The 21,324-nt window shown below is 36.0% G+C and overlaps 1 protein-coding gene across 1 annotated transcript in view; it reads left to right on the forward strand.

Annotated features, from left to right (window-relative positions):
* Positions 1–1,106: 1,106 nt before the first annotated feature.
* The window catches only part of LOC121397881 (proteoglycan 4-like), a 41,207-nt gene continuing 20,989 nt past the window's right edge, over positions 1,107–21,324 (forward strand). The window contains exons 1-15 of the mRNA XM_041575901.1: positions 1,107–1,183; positions 1,797–1,820; positions 2,677–2,700; positions 5,456–5,479; positions 6,946–7,137; positions 9,012–9,035; positions 9,743–9,766; positions 10,612–10,635; positions 11,793–11,822; positions 12,790–12,813; positions 13,841–13,870; positions 18,524–18,547; positions 18,642–18,665; positions 18,926–18,949; positions 21,227–21,250. Of these exons, the coding sequence (XP_041431835.1) occupies positions 9,029–9,035; positions 9,743–9,766; positions 10,612–10,635; positions 11,793–11,822; positions 12,790–12,813; positions 13,841–13,870; positions 18,524–18,547; positions 18,642–18,665; positions 18,926–18,949; positions 21,227–21,250 (235 nt within the window). The 5' untranslated portion in view covers positions 1,107–1,183; positions 1,797–1,820; positions 2,677–2,700; ... (1 more) ...; positions 6,946–7,137; positions 9,012–9,028. The remainder of the gene's footprint in view (positions 1,184–1,796; positions 1,821–2,676; positions 2,701–5,455; positions 5,480–6,945; positions 7,138–9,011; positions 9,036–9,742; positions 9,767–10,611; positions 10,636–11,792; positions 11,823–12,789; positions 12,814–13,840; positions 13,871–18,523; positions 18,548–18,641; positions 18,666–18,925; positions 18,950–21,226; positions 21,251–21,324) is intronic.

A 21,324-nucleotide genomic window follows, 5' to 3' on the forward strand; every position in this document is an offset into this window, starting at 1 on the left:
TCCTTCACTCAAGCTAAGTAAATGTGCCGCATAATGTAAATATATAAATTACTGTATTTTGGTTGCTCTAGAGAAAAACAGACAAGCTATTTTAAAACTATTTCAAAACTTCCTTTAAATCTTCACACTTTTTCTGCTTTTGGCAAAATATTCAAATGATTGATTTATATCACTTAATTCTAGATGAGCCTTTACTTATGGTTTTTTTTTCTGAAATTTTATATGTAATTCAAGATAATTGTATTGTTTATTTCAAGGGAAACAATAACAACTAATAATTGATATTGTGTAATTTTAGTGTACCTAACAGATTACAATCAAAGCACTCATAAGGCTTAGGCCATGGAGTAGATGGCGTTTAAATTTGGCCATTTTGCCCACTACAACATGAAACACTTTAAATCTGCCAGATCTGTGCATTCTCCCTAAAATTTATATTAAAAAAATGAAAAAAAACCCTCTGAATGTGTCTCCAGCTATGCTGATCATGTTTACATTTTTTGTATTCTGACATTCATTTTTTCCCCCATCATAGATACAACTACATCTACAATTCCTGCTACAACTACACCTACAATTCCTGCTACCACTACACCTACAATTCCTGATACAACTACACCTACAATTCCTGCTACAACTACACCTACAATTCCTGCTACAACTACACCTACAATTCCTGCTACCACTACACCTACAATTCCTGATACAACTACACCTACAATCCCTGATACAACTACACCTACAATTCCTGCTACAACTACACCTACAATTCCTGCTACAACTACACCTACAATTCCTGATACAACTACACCTACAATTCCTGCAACAACTACACCTACAATTCCTGCTACCACTACACCTACAATCCCTGATACAACTACACCTACAATCCCTGATACAACTACACCTACAATTCCTGCTACAACTACACCTACAATTCCTGCTACAACTACACCTACAATTCCTGCTACCACTACACCTACAATCCCTGATACAACTACACCTACAATCCCTGATACAACTACACCTACAATTCCTGCTACAACTACACCTACAATTCCTGCTACAACTACACCTACAATTCCTGATACAACTACACCTACAATTCCTGCTACAACTACACCTACAATTCCTGATACAACTACACCTATAATTCCTGATACAACTACACCTACAATCCCTGGTAAGTCTACAAAATTTCTAATACATAATAATATAATAACATAATATAATAACATAATAATAGTACCTGGGTGTATGTTTCAACCAATTTCGTTTGGTTTGTAAAGAGTCAGCCCTATTACAGCTTAGGGAAACAAGTAGTATGAAAAAAGAAAAGAAAAAAATATAGTGTAGTATATTCTCACTCTTTTTGGTTTAGTTAGTCCACTTTCCAAACTCTCCAATCACTACAGGGTTTTCTTGCATTCCACACTTTAGTGTCACACTTAAAATGGTATTACTTTGGTGAACTGATTACCTCATCATTGTAATTCAATCCGAAATTCATACAACAGTACAGTTGGAGTATTAATGATACAAAGGTAAATGAACACAGCTTTAAAACAGTTGTTTCATAAGAATGCCCTTAGGTTAAAATCTATGTTAAGTCCCTTTGGTTCTAGTATTTCTAATAGATGAATCCATCTACTTTCCTTTCCTTAGAGGCTTGAGGTTATTTTAAGGCTTAAGTTGAACTTAAACTTCACTCAGTTGTTATTTTGGTTCTGCATGTGCTAAACAGTCAATTATTTATAACACCTAAACCACAATATTTTTTTTTAATTGTACCACAGCTACCACTACAACAAAATCACCTGGTATGTCCTTATGTTTTTTTGTTCTGAAACTATTTATGTGCTCCAAGATACTTGCATGTACAGTCTTTATTGTAAAAATATGCAAATGATTGTTTAAAAGTGATGAGCGAAATTGTTCGACAAGATTTGGTGTAAAAATGATGCCCATAGACTCTAATAGATGAAAAAAATTGTTGCATGTCACAAATTGGTTGTGTGTCAAATATTTGTCACCCAGAAAGTTTTTTTGTCGCCTATAGACTTCAATGCATTTCAGCAAATTTTCGCTGTGAATTTTTGGCGAAACGGGTCAGATTTGCACATCACTATTGTTTAATTAAAGAGAAGAAATGGCCATAATATTTATACAATATAATAATTTATATTGTGTAATTTTACGGTTACAGCATACAGTCAAAATACTCATAAGTGTTAAATGTATTAGTATCTAAGTACTTAGTATCTTAGTTTTGTTTTATAAATAAACTTATACATACATATAGGTTTTGCCCACTAGGAAAAATCCTACCCTGCTATTTCCCCTGTAGTTAAATGGCAAGTTCTGGCAGTCACCACCCCTGGCACTTGTCAATTGATTGTTGCCTTTATACACTTTAGTTTGCCTTTTCCATGCCATCTTAGCCTGACAAACGCCAGTGCTCATAATTGCCTCTAGTAAAGACAACAGGTTGTGATTTAGGCCTTTTTCCACAGGTAAAGGCTTTGCTGTGCAAAAGATTTGAAATTTGTCATGTGTGCTATTGCCCTAAATGTCTATTTTCTGGAAAAAACAACAACAATAGATTGCCTCTGTAATGACTGTGAAGTGTAGTTAGGATTCATACCTGTATAATTTGTTTTTTTTTTTTAATCATAGATACAACTACTCCTTCAATCCCTGGTAAGTTTACAAAATATGTAAGTGTCTGGGTATATGACCTAATCAATAACAATCAGGAACAACAGATTTGGAGGCACACAGCATATCTTCTAAATTTCAAAAATGGGAACAATTTAGGCCATATGCACAATTCTGCTTAGACACACCCCTGATACACCAAAACCCAGCAAGTACTTATCAGAAATGTTCTGCAATTTGGGATGTTCTGCCTACTAGGGATGTAGCGAACATCGGAAAAAATGTTCGCGAACATGTTCGCGAACGTCCGGACAAAAAATGCGAACGGTTCGCGAACGTTGCGAACCCCATAGACTTCAATGGGAAGGCGAATTTTAAAAGCTAGAAAAGACATTTCTGGCCAGAAAAATGATTTTAAAGTTGTTTAAAGGGTGCAACGACCTGGACAGTGGCATGCCAGATGGGGATCAAGGGCAAATATGTTTCTAAAAAATCCATTGTTGACACAGCGCTGCGTTTTGTGCTGTAAAGGGCAGAAATCACACTACGTCACTCAGGTGGTGTTTCTGGAGACGGTATTATTATTGATATTTAGACAGAATGTGAAAAAGCTCACACAGCTAGGTGGCAGTGGTTTGAAGAACAGATGCAGATGAGAGATCAGCAGCAGGACAGACAGCTGCCCACAGCAGCTACATACAGAGCACTGCAGTAGAAGGTAGATTACTAGCCAGCAAAGCTACCTAACCTAAAATGTCCCTCAAATCCCTGCAGAGTTCTGTCCCTACAATACAGAGCAGTATCAAGTAGATTACTAGCCAGCAAAGTTACTATCAACTGTCCCTCAAATCACTAACAGCTCTCTCCCTACACTAGCTCTTCCAAGCACAATCAGGCAGAATGAAAAAACACTGCAGGGCTTCAGTTTATATATGGAAGGGGAGTGGTCCAGGGGGTGTGGGGGTGGTCCAGGAGGGAGAGCTTCCTGATTGGCTGCCATGTATCTGCTGGTCTGGGGGAGAAATGGCAAAAAAAAGCGCCAGCTAAGGCGAACCCAAATTGGCGAACGTTGCGTTACGTTCGCGAACATTCGGCGGACGCGAACGGTCGATGTTCGCGCGAACAAGTTCGCCGGCGAACAGTCCGCGACATCCCTACTGCCTACATGTGGGTAATTATGAGATATAGTGGAAGTGGGATGAAGTATGGTGGAAGCTGTAGTCCAGTCACATTTGTTTAATTTCTAGTTGAGCAACACTCTTTCTAACACCCTTTAACTGTTGTTTTAGAACAAGGCAACATAAAAATACATCTCATCATGTTATTAGTCTTATTAAATGTACTGCGTACTTGAAATTTTAGAAAAGTATCAATGGTCTATCCTTTAATAGTAAATGGAATCATTATATACAGGCATTCTTTTAATAGAGCCAGTTAGAAAATAAGGAAGAGAGATTTTTGAATGCATTTAAAAATATTGCAATGCTGGTGTTGTTATAGGGGTAATCTATATTTATTTTGTTTCTTAATACAACTTTTAAAATTAAAATGGAACTTTTTTTGACAGCTACTACCACACCCCTAGTAAGTGCATAGGGATACATTTTGGAAAATGTATACAGGGTATTATATGTTTGTATCATCTGTGCACAATATATTGGGGCAAATTTACTAAAGGGCGAAGTGACCAACGCTGGTGTAATTACGCTAGCGAAGGAGATAGACTAGTGCAGCTTCGCATTCTATCACCAGGCGTATTTTCGCTCTGGCCAAAGAGTGTTACTACGCAAATTCACTATGTTTTTGTTTTTACTGACCGTTACCTCTATCACCAGACTTGCCTTCGCCAGCTCAGACCAGGCGAAGTGCAATAGAGTAGATAGGACTTTCTTAAAATTTAGTTGAAAAATGTTCTAAGTCCCAAAAAAAGCTGGCGTCTTTTCCTTTTTACTGGGAGATAGGCTGAAAAAGATTGTACATTTTTTTTGGTACCCTCCTTCCCCCCTACATTTCCTCACATACGGCACATAAACTATACAGTGGGCACATGTGTAGGGCAAAATAACAACTCTTTTTTATTTTATTAAGGTTCCCTGGGCTTGTGTATTGTAATGTATTTGCTTCAACATATACGTCCATTGAAATTTAACTTCCCGCCGTATGCAAATTATCTAACGCTAGCGCAACTTCGCTATGCCTGCCGTAATAACGCTAGAGCAACTTCGCTATGCCTGCCGTAATAATGCTAGAGTAACTTCGCAAGCGTGCGGCGCTGGCAACGAAACTTCACAACTTAGTGAATTAGCGTTGTTTGTGCGAAGTTGCGCCTGGCGATACATAGTTGATACATTTCTCAGCAGCATCTCTGGAGTATTAGCAACTATTGTATCAGCTGCCTGTAATGAAACTCGTGGATGCTGCTCAGCAGGGACAAAGATAAGAAATGTATTAATTTAGAACTGTTTACAGGGTCGATGACCCTCCCTCCCAGAGCTGCTTTAGAAGGTGAAGAATTACACTTTACACTTCAATATTAGAAAAACAATCACACATAGAAAATAGAAAGTAATTGGAAAAAGCTTTTATTTATAGTGAACAATCTAAACCAACTGAACTGAAAAAAAGTGTTGGATGGTGAACATCCCCTTTAAAAGAAATGAAAGTCATCAGGAAAAATATATAAAACATGAAATATAATTATGTCTAAATGGGTCTCAAGTTGTGCTGAGTGCATATAATAGCTTAGATTGTTTTGATATACTGTACATGTCTGTAAGTATTTTTCCTTTCATTATAGATACTACGACTCCTACAATTCCTGGTAAGTGTCAGCTACATTGTGTGCTTTTATACGCAGGGAGATTATGTAGTAATGTGGTATAGTTTCCATTAACAGAACATATGCAATCTCTGAACCTAATTTTCTGCATTGTTATCTTTATACAGTGAAAATTCCCCACTTGGGTGAAAACAATGTACTTGGGTGAAAGCAAGGCATTACATATTTTTTAAAAAAACATTTGTCTTTATGGTACAATTTATACAATGCAACTCGCAAACTTTTGCCAATAATCTTTTTGGTTTTAACTATACACGAGCACTGTAACTGTGCAGTGTAGCTGTGCTAAGTGTATAGTGTACATTTTCAGAGCATGATATACATATCTGTATATATATATATAGTTTGTTCGACATAGATATAAATACAACTACAATCCCTGGAATGTTTACAAACTGGCAAAATGGGAGGATGACTTAAAGGGGGTCTGTTACCTTAAAAAATAGTTCCAAATCCTATTTTATAATGTTTGTCAAACTTCACTTACACTATACAAAATATTTTTATATATTTTTTTTTTGTCTTAGAATTAACACTCACACCAAGCAGGCAGGCGCCATTTTGTGGACACTGTTATTAAGGCAAGCTTTTAGATCATGCCAAAATCGTGTTTATATGCCAGAATGGGACACCTGATGCCCATACACTGGCTACACATATAGATGGTTAGGATTAGTGATGGGCGAATTTATTAGCCAGGCGCGAATTTGCGGCGAATTTGCGCGATTCGCGGCAGGCGAATAAATTCGCGAAACGCCCGCGAAAATTCGCGGAAAAAATTCGCCGGCGTCAAAAAAAAAATTTCCAAAAAAACGGACGCCGGCGTCAAAAACGGGCACCGGCGTCGAAAAACGGGCGGCGGCGTCGAAAACGAGACGCCGGCACCGTTTCGTGAATTTTTCGCCGTTTCGCGAATTTCGCGCGAAATTCGTGAATTTTTCGGCGAAACGGCGCAAATTCGCCCATCACTAGTTAGGATGGACGGTGAATGCAGGAGTGCACTGACATCTAGGAAGTGATAATTTGAAAGTAAAAGAAATTGCCTGTTCTGCTTTTAGCAAAATATTCAATTGATTGATTTATATCACTTAATTCTAGATAGGCCTTCCCTTATGTTTTTTTCCGAAATTATCTATGTAAGTCAAGATACTTGTATTGTTTATTTAAAGAAAAACAATAACAACTAATAATTAATATTGTGTACTTTTAGTGTACCTAACAGATTACAATCAAAGCACTCGTAAGGCTTAGGCCATGGAGTAGATGGCAGTTCATTTTGGCCATTTTGCCCACTACAACATGAAACATTTGAAATCTGCCAGATCTGTGCATTCTCCCTAAAATTTATATAAAAAAAAGAAATAAAAAACCTCTGAATGTGTCTCCAGCTATGCTGATCATGTTTACATTTTTTTGGATTCTGACATTCATTTTTTCCCCCATCATAGATACAACTACACCTACAATTCCTGCTACAACTACACCTACAATTCCTGCTACAACTACACCTACAATTCCTGCTACAACTACACCTACAATCCCTGATACGACTACACCTACAATCCCTGATACCACTACACCTACAATCCCTGATACAACTACACCTACAATCCTTGATACAACTACACCTACGATCCCTGGTAAGTCTACAAAATATATAATACATAATAATATAATAACATAATATAATAACATAATAAGTGTATGATTCAACCAATTTAGTTTGGTTTGTAAAGAGTCAGCGCTATCACAGTTTAGGGAAACAAGTAGTATAAAAAAAAAAAGAAAAAATATAGTGTAGTATATTCTCACTCTTTTTGTTTTAATTAGCCCACTTTCCAAAATCTACAATCACCACAGGGTTTTCTTGCATTCCACACTTTAGTGTCACACTTAAAATATATATTTTAAAATTACACTCACAATTGTGAAAGATTAAACGAGCATTAATCTTTAAGTCGCCAGCACTTTGCAGCGGATCCGCTCTGACCAGCGTTGCCTTTCCGCCACGTGTGTTCCTTCTGCGGTGCTTAAAGATGACATCAGGTGCTCGTTGGTCTCTCCGCCCGATGCGTTTCGTCGGTGACCCGACTTTTTCAATTGGTCAAATTTGATCGCACCGAATGATTCGAACGATTCAAAGTAAAAAACGTTCGACTATTCCACCATTCGATAATCAAAGTACTGTCTCTTCGACTTCATACTTCGCCAAATTAAAGCTACCGAAGTCCAATGTTAACCTATGGGGACCTTCCCCAGCACTTTTCTACGTTTTTTTTGTTGAATAAAAATCCTTCGATCAATCGCTTAAAATCGCTCGAATTGTTAGTTTACGATTTTTCGATCAAAGCTTTTGCGCTAAAATCCTTCAAATTCGATATTATGGGTCACTTGAAGTTCTGTTTTTTTGTCATTTGTTTTGCCATCACAAATTATAAAGCAGAAAATGAGGTTGGTCTGTAATATAAGCTGATGCTACAGGGCTGATTATTACATTCTGATGCTAATTGCACTGGTTTCTGTGCTGCCCTGTAGTAATTATCTGTATTAAAATTAGTAAACAGACTTATATTCGGACATTTGTATTTTATTGTACTGTATATTGTGAGTGGGTCCCTAAGCTCAGTAACTGACAACAGCACGGAGCTACTGGGGCATCTTTCGGGGCACAGATCTTCACTGCTAAAGGGGAGTGGTTGTATTGGGCTGGTACAGAAGCCTGAAACATAACGTATAACATTTCTAACCTACTTCTTTAGTTAGGCTTTAGTTCTCCTTTAAAGTGCAGTGGATAGGAAATGTCAGACGGTGGAATAATTCAGATTCACATACATTTTTGCAATTTGTGATTATGTCTTAAGGACAATTACAATGTGAATACAAAAATGGCAATTTTGTCTGCACAATCTTGTCACGCTTTATAAATAGAAACACAGACAGGGCAAATATGTTCACTGTGCGATGTCTGCATTGCTTCATGTAGAATTATGATTAGGTAAAAGTATCCATAAACTTGTGAAAGTGGCTCAGACTTTGCACCTATATCCTGGCTCTCCGGTATAAATAACAAGAGCAGGGGCTGTGACTTTTAACTCACAAATGCTCCAGTCCTTACAGTTTAGTGCCTTAGAGAAAGGAGTCTAGAATGGTTAATCATTAAAGAGACAAGTCTAGCCTGTGCTTGTATAGGCAATGCGTGGGTATTTTAGAAGATTAAGCAAAGATTGTAAACACTGTTTATGACTCATTCATGAAATTGTATAGAGGAAAAAGAACGAACAGAAAGACAAGTAGCACGTCCAAAAATGTTTCCATAAAAATACACATATACATTCATGTGGAGTGATGCTACTGATATTTGCCATAGAGATACCTGCACCCCAATGCATTATTTGGCACTGAGGGTACATCTGTAGGTACTACATTTAAACAAGTGTGTGTTTATTTTAGGGTTATTTGATTAATATTTTTTATCTTTACTAAATACAAGTTTTTATTTATTTTCGTTTTAAAGCTCTAACTACTACCGAAATGCCAGGTAAAGTCTTTCCAAACAGAAATCTGATTCCCTCTTTAATTATGTGAAATACTACTTTTTATTAAAGCTACGACTACTTCTGGTGCACATCAAGTCTTTTTATATGGTTATCATTTACTATTTGTTTTCTGTCATAAAATTCTTGGAAATGTATTGAAAAAAACTGTTTTAAAAAACAGTGGGGGTCATTTGTCAACACTGAACAAAGTTGCCTATGGGTGGTAACCCATGGGAACCAATCAGATTGCAAACAAGGGAAAGTTGTGCTCACCACTAGTTTTTAAAACCATTAGGCGGGGGTGCAATGAGGGTGTGACCACAAAATACATATAGACAAATACAAAATTCCTCTGCACTCAACCCATTATCAATATGTCTCTGTCTTAAATATATTGATAATGGGTTGAGTGCAGAGGAATTTTGTATTTAACCAATCAGATTGCTGCATTCATTGTTCTACCTGCAGCTGGTTTCAAAAAGGTAATCACTGATTGGTTGCTAATTTGCCCAGAGTTGATAAATGAGCCCCACTGTGTTTTCATTGATGAATAATACAGTAGCTTTCATTAATTTATTTGTGCTGATTAAAATAAAATACTAGCTTAAGATATGATATTTGTTTTCTTTATTTTTCATTACTTTCTATCAAGGAGTTTCTAATTACAATTGTAACTGTGTCACATACTATGTGTTTTTTTTTCACACAGCTACAACTACATCTAAAGAACCAGGTATCCTTTAAATTCATTTGGTTTTAATTTTATCATAGTATTTTCTGTCCTAAATTTCCAGCAACTACGAAAATACTGCTCATCCAAGCAGCTTCTTCAGTTCAATTGACTGGTATGGGAAATCCTCTTCTTCGGGCTATTCCACACGGGGAGATAGCCACGCGTTTGCGGTCGCGGCGACAAAGCGCCGCGCCAGTCGCCGCGACCGGCACAGGCGACAGTTTTGTATGGGCGCCTATGTAAAAACGCCTGTGCTAACCACACGAGGCGATGCGCTTTTCAACAGTCGCCTGAAAATGCCTCGCCAGGCTTTTTCAGGCGACTGTTGAAAAGCGCATCGCCTCGTGTGGTTAGCACAGGCGTTTTTACATAGGCGCCCATACAAAACTGTCACCTGCGCCGGTCGCGGCGACTGGCGCGGCGCTTTGTCGCCGCGACCGCAAACGCGTGGCTATCTCCCCGTGTGGACTAGCCCTTATAAACTCTTTCACTAATCCAATTACAATGGCAATTGTCAAATAGGTGACATTGTAAACTCACAGAGGGGTAGATTCTGTGGGGTTACTGTGATAGGATTACCAATGTGTCATGCAGCTCCTAGAAGCAGGTGTTAGTTGTGCGAGTTGCATAAATGGATGGGTGAAGTGTTCTGAAACCGCTGGGGTACAGATGTTAGAACAAGGCTGTATGTAGCAGACAGGTGGTGTCGAAAGCCCCCGCCTCTGTTCAGGGATGGTTTCTCCACCTTGACATGAATCGTCTCTTTCACTCCTCGTTCAAACCAGCGGCCATCTTTATCCAAGATTTGGTTTTGGATGATTTTATCTTTTTTTTTTCCCTTATAGATACTACTACCCTGACAGTCCCTGGTATGTGTCCAATGTAATGGATATTTTTTTTGCAACAGGATATTATTGACATACACTAATTACATATTTAAAGGAAAACTATACCCCCAAAATGAATACTTAAGCAACAGATAGTTTATATCAAATTGTATGACATATTAAAGAATCTTACCAAACTGGAATATATATTTACATAAATATTGCCCTTTTACATCTCTTGCCTTGAACCACCATTTCGTGACTCTATCTGTGCTGCCTCAGAGATCACCTGACCAGAAATACTACAACACTAACTGTAACAGGAAGAAGTGAGGAAGCAAAAGGCAGAACTCTGTCTGTTAATTGGCTCATGTGACCTTACATGTGGTTTGTATTTGAGTACAGTGAATCTTACGATCTCAGGGGGTGGCCCTTATTTTTTAAAATGGCAATTTTCTATTTATGATTACCCAATGGCACATACTACTAAAAAAGTATATTATTATGATAATGGTTCATTTACATGAAGCAGGGTTTTACACATGAGCTGTTTTACTCAGTATCTTTTAATAGAGACCTACATTGTTTGGGGGGTATAGTTTTCCTTTAATATTGTAGAGAACTTAAGTTCTAAATGTAGCCTGAAGGCTGATCATGGTTTCTTTTCATTCTTGCATTTATGACTCTCGTTACCTCCACAATCAGAAGTTTTAAGTTTACAGAGAAATAGTCCACTCTTTTTATTGACCCCTCTTTCTTTCAAAATGTAGTGTCTCAGGCTTATAGTAAAGGAGTGATATGTCATACAAGGAAGTGTAATTGGGAATTAAATATTTAATCCTCTGTTCTGAAGCATCAGGGAGACTGGAACCAGTATATTCTGAAATAGTCTTAACCTTCACCTTTTTTTTTTACTGATTGCTGAAACATATAAACATGAACAATTAGTGAAACCATTGAAAAATTCATGAAACTCCAAACTTTTGCCATAAAGCATTGAAGTCAATGGAATAGGGAAATCACATTGTCCTTAAGACATTTTTTCTATCTGACTTAGTGAATTTATGTGTGCTGATTAAAATAAAATACTAGATTAGGCTGTAATATTTAATTTCTTTATTTTTCATTAATTTATATCAAGAAGTTTCTAATTACATTTGTAACTGTGTCACATACTTTATGTTTTTCTTTTCTCACAGCTACTACTACAGCTACTTCCAAAGCCCCAGGTATTCTTTAAATTAATTTGGTTTTAATTGAATTATAATATATTCTGTCCTAAATTTCCCGCAACTATGAAAATTATTTTTATGTTTTTTTTCTCATTTGATGGATTATTACTGAATAAGTGCTGATTTTAATAAAATACAATTTAAAGATGTATTTCTTGCTGCTATATCTATTCATATTCATTCATTGCAATTTTTGCTCAAGATGTGATTGATGCAATTAAATACTTAACTCAATATGTCATTAATAAAGCTACCAATGCTATACAATGTATTTGTACAAGCTCTTTAAAAAAAAAGTTATGTTTATTTAATACTAATACTTTTACTTGGCCGGACATTTTGAGACCCCCTGGTAGTTTTTTTTCTGTACCCTGTGTAAGAATGAAATTTCCATTAAAACCTTTGCATGTAAAGATCTGTGTCTGAGATGCAAATAAGTAACATATTGAGATCTGAAATGTGGATAAATTATGTGTAATTTGGACTTTTCTATTCATCTGCCGTATTTGTTATTATATATTTCCTCTATTGCTGTGTTTTTCTTTTGAGAGCCATTTTTGTTATCCTTCAAAAACTAGAATGCAAATGTAACATTTTTCCTATGCAAAAAGTAAGCGTTTTTTTTTCACTTCAGGATTTTCAAATTTTTATATATTTTTTTTTATTTGTGAGAGTTTTTAGACTGATTGAAAGTGATGAGTAGAATGTGAATTCACTGCATTTGAGTTTTTTTTCCGGGTTTTATTCTGTCAAGTTTTTTACATTTCAAGTGTGTTATAAAGTAACAAATATTTGAGTTTAGTAACATTTTAAAGCCTATTAATTTTGATCACATTAGAAAAAAGTTCACAATTTCAAAATTGTGATTTTGATAAATAGCCCTTCTTGTGTTTATTTTAGGGGTATTTTATTAATATTTTTTATCTTTACTAAATACATGTTTATATTTATTTTCTTTTTAAAGCTTCAACGACTACCCAAATGCCAGGTAAAGTCTAACATTTAACATTTATATTATACCTTTCCAAAAAGAAATCTGATTCCCTCTCTAATTATGTGAAATACTACTTTTTTTTTTAATCATTTACCATTTGTTTTCTGTATTGTTTTAAAAAACAGTAGGGGGTCATTTGTCAATACTGAACAAAGTTGCCTATGGGTAGTAACCCATGGCAGATCAGATTGCTGCATTAATTGTTCTACATGCAGCTGGTTTCAAAAAGCTAATCACTGATTGGTTGCTATAGATAAATGCCCATGGGCAAATTTGCAATTACGAAAATACTGCTATTGTGATAGGATTACCAATGTGTCATGCAGCTCCTAGAAGCAAATCGTAGTTGTGCAAATTGCATAAATGGATGGGTGAAGTGTTCTGAAACCGCAGGGGTACAGATGTTAGAACAAGGCTGTATGTAGCAGACAGGTGGTGTTGAAAGCCCCCGCCTCTGTTCAGGGATGGTTTCTCCACCTTGACATGAATCATCTCTTTCACTCCCAGTTCATGGTTTCTTTCCATTCTTGCATTTACGACTCTCGTTACCAACACAATCAGAAGTTTACAGAGAAATAGTCCACTCTTTTTATTGATCCTCGTTTTTCAAAATGTAGCCTGTGTCTCGGGTTTATGGTAAAGGAGTGATATGTCATACAAGGAAGTGTAATTGGGAATTAAATATTTAATCCTCTTTTCTGAAGCATCAGGGAGACTGGAACCAGTATATGCTGAAATAGTCTTAAACCTCACCTTTTCTTTTTTTTACTGATTGCTGAAATATATAAACATGAACAATTAGTGAAACTATTGAAAAATTTTGCCATAAAGCATAGGGAAATTACATTGTGCTTAAGACATTTTTTATATCTGCCTTAATGAATTTATGTGTGCTGATTAAAATAAAATACTATATTAATATGTGATATTTGTTTTCTTTATTTTTCATTAATTTATATCAAGACGTTTCTAATTACATTTGTAACCGTGTCACATACTATATGTTTTTCTTTTCTCACAGCTACTACTACAGCTACTTCCAAAGCCCCAGGTATTCTTTAAATTCATTTGATTTTAGTTTTATTATAATATTTTCTGTCCTAAATTTCAAGAAAAAATTATTTGTATGTTTTTCTCATTTGATGGATTATTACTGAATAAGTGCTGATTGAAACAATATACTATTTAAAGATGTATTTGTTGCTGCTATATCTGTCACGGTCGGCACCCAACACCAGAACAAACACCAGGCACCCTGGTCTCGGCTCGTGCTTCACCAGTAGTGTGACCGCCTTTGGACCTCGGGAGGAGCCCTCGGCTTACTTGGATGCCACCTGGACTTAAACGAGAGGTGCAAGATGAGGGTTCTGGATAGGCAGAGGGGCACGACAGTAAGGCAAAGTCTTTTGGACAGAAGATCGTAGTACAAGGCGTTTAGGCAAAAGAGTAGTCAGAACAGGCCAGGTCGAGGCAGGCAGAGAATAAACGTTATCAGGCAGGCAAGGGTCAAACCAGGAAGACAATCAGAGGGTTAATCAGAGGAGGTAGTCGGTAATCAGGCAAGGGTCAGAATCCAGAAGTCAGAATAGTCAAAATAGCCAGGCAGGGGTCAAAAACAGGAATCAAACAGGTTCAGAATATAGCACAAGGCTCAGAAGCACCAGGAAACAATATCCTATCACGGGCAAGGTCCCACAGCCCTAATGGGCTTTAAATAGTGTTTGAATTACGCGCCATTGCGCGCTGACGTCACTACATCAGCGCGCCTGCGCCTTTAAGTTACCCAAGAGCTCGCCGCGTGCGCCTTAAGATGCCGACGCCTGCGGCCTAACAGAAGCTGTTCGTTGCAGCGGGCCCCCGCCGAGGGGGCGGCAAGCGTCCCTGCCGTCCCCCCACTAGACCACCAGGTAAGTTCCTTACAATATCTATTCATATTCAATCTGCAACTTTTGCTCAAAATGTAATTTATGCAATTAAATACTTAACTCAATATGTTATTAATACAGCTACCAATGCTATACAATGTATTTACCAAATTGCGGTAGATTCAGTGTAAAAGATCTATAACCACTGCTTCCGTCCAATGAAGCATAATATCCAACATGAAAAGTTATGGTTAATAATGGGTCCAATAGGCAGAACTTGCTGCAAAATTCAAAAGAAATTACATCTGAGATAAACAACATTATCGAAATGTATACATCTATTACAATAATGTTGTTCATCTCAGATGTAATTTCTTTTGTGATGCTAACTTGAGCTCTGGGCAGGCCTTTGAGCAATGCCGGGGTCAAATAAGTTACCAGGACTTGAACGTGTTTGGACATTTTACATGGATCTTTGGACTTTTTAAATGAAACTGTTTGGACTTTTATCCCTGTGGACTCCTTCGCGTTGGTTAGGCCCTTAAATTGTACCCCAAGGGCAGTGGCCAATATGTTTTCCAGCTTTTAATTCTACACTGACACCAAATGGGAATGGGGGATGGTGATGTTACTTAATACCACTAATTAGGGGTGGAGTTTACCCTTTAAGAATGTAATTGAGACGGTTTTTTGTTAACACTTGAGAAAGAGCTTTGCTCATGTCGTTACACAATAAAGCACTTGAATTTTGCAGCAAAGTTCTGCCTATTGGACCCATTAATTAACCACAACTTTTCATGTTGGATACAATGTATTCATACAAGCTCTAAAAAAAAAAAAGTTATGTGTATTTAATACTAATACTATTACTTGGACAGGATTTGTGAAACCCCTGGTAGATTTCTACCTGTACCCTGTGTAAGAATGCAATTTACAATAACACCTTTGCATGTAAAGATCTGTTTCTGAAATGCAGATAAGTAACTTATTCAGATCTGAAATGTGGATGAATTAGGTGTAATTTGGACTTTTCTATTCATCTGCAGTATATATAATTATACATTTAATAATGTATAATTAATAATGTATAATGTATAATTATACATTTCCTTAATTGTCGTTGTTTTCTTGTGAGTGCCATTTTTGTCACCCTTGTGGTTGACACTCTATGGGTGATTTATCAACATTCAAATTTAAATTTTAGCCCTAATTCAATTTCTTTTTGCCATAATTAACAAATTCAAATGATTGTTTCAAAAACTGGAATGCAAATGTAACATTTTTCCTAGACAAAATGTAAGCAATATTTTTTCAAGTCAACATTTGTGAGCGTTTTTAGACCCATTGAAAATGATGAGTATGTTTATGATCCACATCAATTATCAACAGTATCAGCACAATCCATCTCTCAAATTAACAATCTTTACTGTCCCAAAATGGCAGCTTCTCTCTACAACAATGCTCATTCGACAGCTCTTGTCTCCCTTGCTGCTTCTACCACTGTCACAGCCGACCAGCTAAACCCCAACCCTTGCACACTAGTGTACCTCAGAAATTGTAGTAGATCAGCTGAATGACGGTGGAGAAAGTCACAAACTGATCCTGACTTCATCCACTTCAAATTCATGCTCTCCTACAATCGAGCTCTATCATTAGCCAAAGAACAATATTTTTCTTCTTTAATCTCCACTCTGTCCTCTAAACTGCAGCAACTGTTTTCCACATTTAACTCACTCCCATTCAGCCTCCACCCCTCCACCCATTAATGTAACTTCCCAAGATCTTGCTCATTTGTTTAATGAATAAAATCGATCTCATTAGGCTGAGCATACCATCTGACAACAATCTCAGACTAACGTGCAGTCCACTCACATCCACTTTTCACTCCTTCACCCCTGCAACACTAGATGACGTTAGCAAACTTCTAGCCTGCTTAAAACCCACAACCTGTTCCCTTGACCCCATACCCTCTCGCCTCCTCTATCCAAATTCTGATACACTCTCTCCTGCACCTACCCACCTATTCAGCCTTTCACTCTCTACTGGTACTTTTCCATCCTTATACAAACAAGCACTAATCACTCCTATCCTCAAAAAACCATCCCTTGATCCAAGCCTTGATCACCATCCCTTGATCACCTTTATGCTGATGACCCAACTGTACTTGTCTACTCCTGATCTTTCTTATTCTGTCCTTTCCCAAGTTACATACTGTCTGTTGCTCTACTGTCTCCTCCTGGATGTCACAGCGCCACCTGAAACTGAACCTTTCAAAAACAGAACTTATTATATTTCCTCCAAGATCTTTCCCTGTCCCTCAGATATTACTCACAGTAAACAACAAAACCTTTCATTTCACCTCTCTTTTTCACCACACATTAAAACACTTGCAAAATCTTGTTGTATTCAACTGCGCAACATTGCACGAATATGACCATATCTCAGTTCAGAATCATCTAAAAAACATCAAAAGCAGAAGGCGCACACTCCTTAGTTATAAATCAGAAAATACAAAAAAATCAAATATCTGCGAGGTGCTAATCCTAAAGGAGGCTGCCCATCTGTAGTCTCCAATAAATCATGAAACAAAAAAATAAGGAAAGCACACTCTGTTAAAACAAAAAATGAAAAATGTATTGCATGCTAGTTACCCCACATGGCAACAGCATGTCGCCCTGCGCGTTTCAACCTACAATGGTCTTCATCAGGGGCACAAAAAATAATAAAAAGGCCTTTTATATTATTTTTTGTGCCCCTGATGAAGACCTTTGTAGGTCGAAACGCATAGGGCGACATGCTGTTGCCATGTGGGGTAACTAGCATGCAATACATTTTTTGATTTAACAGAGTGTGCTTTCAGAATCATCTAAAACACTGATTCAGTCTCTCATCATCTCCCGTCTTGATTACTGCAACCTACTCCCGCAGGTATTCCAACAAGTCACCTTTTACAACTCCAATATGTGCTAAATATTGCTGCTAGACTCATTTATCTATCTTACCGTGCAACATCAGCTGCTCCCATATGCATGTCCCTTCACTGGCTCCCAATCTCCTCTAGAATCAAATTCAAATTACTAACACTCACATTCAAGGCACTTAATACTGAAGCCCTTCCCTATATTTCATCTCTGATCTCCAAATACACTCCTTCACGCAACCATCGCTCTGCTCTGATCTTCGCCTCACTTTTCTTCTCATCAATTCTGCCATTCTCATCTACAAGTCTTCTCTCGGGCTTCTGCTTTTCTCTGGAACTCTCTGCCTCGAGCTTTCAGACTTTCTCCTTCTTTCCAAACTTTCAAGCACTCCTTAAAGACCCACCTGTTTAAAGAAGCTTATTTAATGTACCTTAATTAATCAATCATTGCTGTATCAAAATAACAAAATTATTTCTAAACAATTTTCTAAAATCCTAATGTCTCAATCTCAATAATATTGTACTCTGTAAACCCTTGTTTGTTAGCCACCATTTATTTCGTTTGTTATAACTAAGGTAAAGCACTGTGTATCCTGTCGGTGCTATATAAATAAATGATGATGATGATGATGATGATGATGAGTAGAACATCAATTCAATGCATTCAATGTTTTTTCAGGTTTTTATTATATAAAAATTTTAACATTTCATTCATTTAATTTTGTTATAAATTAACAAAAATTTGAGCTTGGTAACATTTTGAAGCCTATTAATATTGATCACATTAGAAAAAAAGTTGACATTTTCATAAATTTGATTTTGGTAAATAATCCTTCCTGTGTTTCTTTTAGGGGTCTTTTATTAATATTTTTTATCTTTACTAAATAAATGTTTTTATTTATTTATTTTCTTTTTAAAGCTCCAACTACTACCCAAAGGCCAGGTAAGGTCTGACATTACAATTGTTTTATACTATACCTTTCCTAAAAGATATTTGATTCCTATTTAATTATGTGAAATACTACTTTTTTTTAAAGCTACGACTACGTCTGGTGCCCGAAGTAAGTTTGTGTGGTTATCATTTCCTTTCCTTTTGTTTTCAGTCCTAAAATTCTGGGAAATATGTTAATGATTCTCATGTTTAAAAAAACAACTGTGTTTTCAATGATGAATAATAGCTTTCATTAATTTCTTTATCTGATTAAAATAAAACACTAGCTTTAGATGTGATATTTTTTTTTCTTTAGTATACTTTCTAGCAAGAAGATTCTAATTGCATTTATAACTGTGTCACATACTATATGTTTTTCTTTTCTTACAGCTGCATCTACTTCCAAAGCCCCAGGTATTTTTTAAATTAATTTGTCCTATTTTCACCCAACTGAGAGGCATAAATAAGTCACCCAAGAACCAAAAGTTAAATAACTATGTCAGAGTAAAAAGGGTCTCAGCATTGTCCATTATAGTTTAGCAAAGTATAAATAATTAGGATCTACCTGATTTGAGTTATAAAATCTTAGAGGCAGATTTATCATCCAGTTTTTAACACAATTTTAGTTTTTTGTGCTTGAGAAACTTAAATGTTCAAGATTTATTATAAGTCCCCTAAAAACTGAAAAAACTTGAATGTAAAAGTTCTTCATCTAATAGCTAGCAAGTACACATCAAAGTCAATGGAGTTGTCCTAGGCAATTTTAAAGCAATTTTCCAATTTTTTTTTAATTCTTTGACATGTTGTAGACAGGTGGTACACTCATTGAAAATTATGGGTAGAATGTGATTTTGCTGCTTTTATAATTGATTGAGTTATTGTAATCAGAACATTATAATAAGTAATTGCATTTCCGAGTTTGGTGAACTTTGTGCTTTTTCAAATTTAAAAAAACTCAAAGTTCATAATTTGAATTTTGATAAATATATCACACAGACATGTGTAAAGTGGCTTTAAGTTTTTCTTCTAATTTTCAATGTCTATAATTTTTTTTACAATGGTCACATTTCTTGATATTTTTCCATTCTGAGATTAATTTTAGTTAAAGTTAAAGATTATACATATATATATGTTCTGTCCTCCCTATGTATTACCCTGGGGCAATGTGTAGTTTGACATGCAGCTAAGCCTACCCACAATCCAATAAAGAGAGTGTGGAGTCTGTAGATTTTACTGGATAGTCAAGTGGAATAGAGGAGAGTAGAGAGGTGAAACTGTAAGAAATAACAGAACATGAAATAAGTATGTTTTGCAATGAACAGTAATATAAAACATGCATAAGTACACAACCACAACAAAAAGTACATTATCTGGCATAACATGTGTCTGCAGCAGTGTCTCTGAGGTGCTGGCAGCTGTAGAGGTGGCTTAATGTAACTTTAAGTTCATTTGCTTACCAGCGATTCTACCATGAAGGGAGAATGAGAAAGTATGTGCTTCTTCCTCAGCATGGACTGTAAAATGGAGTCTTAGCTCCCACAAGGCACTGTGCTGGGTCACATGGTAGAACTATAGTAGCCAGATAAGTCCAAATGCAATTTTGCTTTAAGCCATATGGAGGTGCAGAATAAATAGATGAAAAGACCTTGAGTAATTACAACAGGCATCCAGTGGAGGGAGTTCACTACAAGTGAGCGATGAAATGTAGCAGCATAATGACATCTTATGCTGGAGACATGACACTCCCTGTTTGGTATCTATAGATACCACCACTTTATTTCTAAGGGGATAAGTAAAGTCAGTTCAGAAACTGGTCTGAATAACAATTTTATTAAATACTAAATACTAAAAAAATTAAATACTTAACTCAATATGTCATTAATATATCTACCAATGCTATACAATGTATTTATACAAGCCCTTAAATAAAAAACAGTCATGTGTTTTTAATACTAATACTATTACTTGTCCAGTATTTGTGAGACCCCCCTGGTAGTTTTCTACCTGTACCCCGTGTAAGAATGAAAGTTCCATTAACACCTTTGCATGTAAAGATGTGTCTGAGATGCAGATAAGTAACATATTAAGATCTGAAATGTGGATAAATTATGTGTAATTGGGACTTTTCTATTCATCTGCACTACTTATAATTATACATTTCCTCCATTGTTGTGTTTTTCTTGTGAGTGCCATTTTTGCCACCCTTGTGGTTGACAAACTATGGGTGATTTATCAACATTCAAATTCAAATTTTAGCCCCAATTCAATTTCTTTGTGCCAGAACTCACAAATTGAAATGATTGTTTCAAAAACTGGAATGCAAAGGTAAAAATTTTTCTAGACAAAATGTAAGCAATATTTTTTCAATTCAACATTTTTTTAATTTGTGAGAGTTTTTGGACCCATTGAAAATGATGAGTAGAACATCAATTCAATGTATTTAATGTTTTTTCAGTGTTTTATTCTATAAAAAAAAATACATTTAACTTTTGTTATAAATTAACAAAGATTTGAGCTTGGTAACATATTGAAGCCTATTAATTTTAATCACATTAGAAAAAAAGTTGACATTTTCACAAATTTGATTTTGATAAATAATCCTTCCTGTGTTTCTTTTAGGGGTATTTTGTTAATATTTTTTATCTTTACTAAATAAATGTTTTTATTTATTTATTTATTTTCTTTTTAAAGCTCCAACTACTACCCAAATGCCAGGTAAGGTCTGACATTACAATTGTTTTATATTATACCTTTCCTAAAATAAATTTGATCCCTATTTAATGATATGA

Source organism: Xenopus laevis, chromosome 9_10L (genome assembly GCF_017654675.1).
Source record: "Xenopus laevis strain J_2021 chromosome 9_10L, Xenopus_laevis_v10.1, whole genome shotgun sequence".
NCBI lineage: Eukaryota > Metazoa > Chordata > Amphibia > Anura > Pipidae > Xenopus > Xenopus laevis.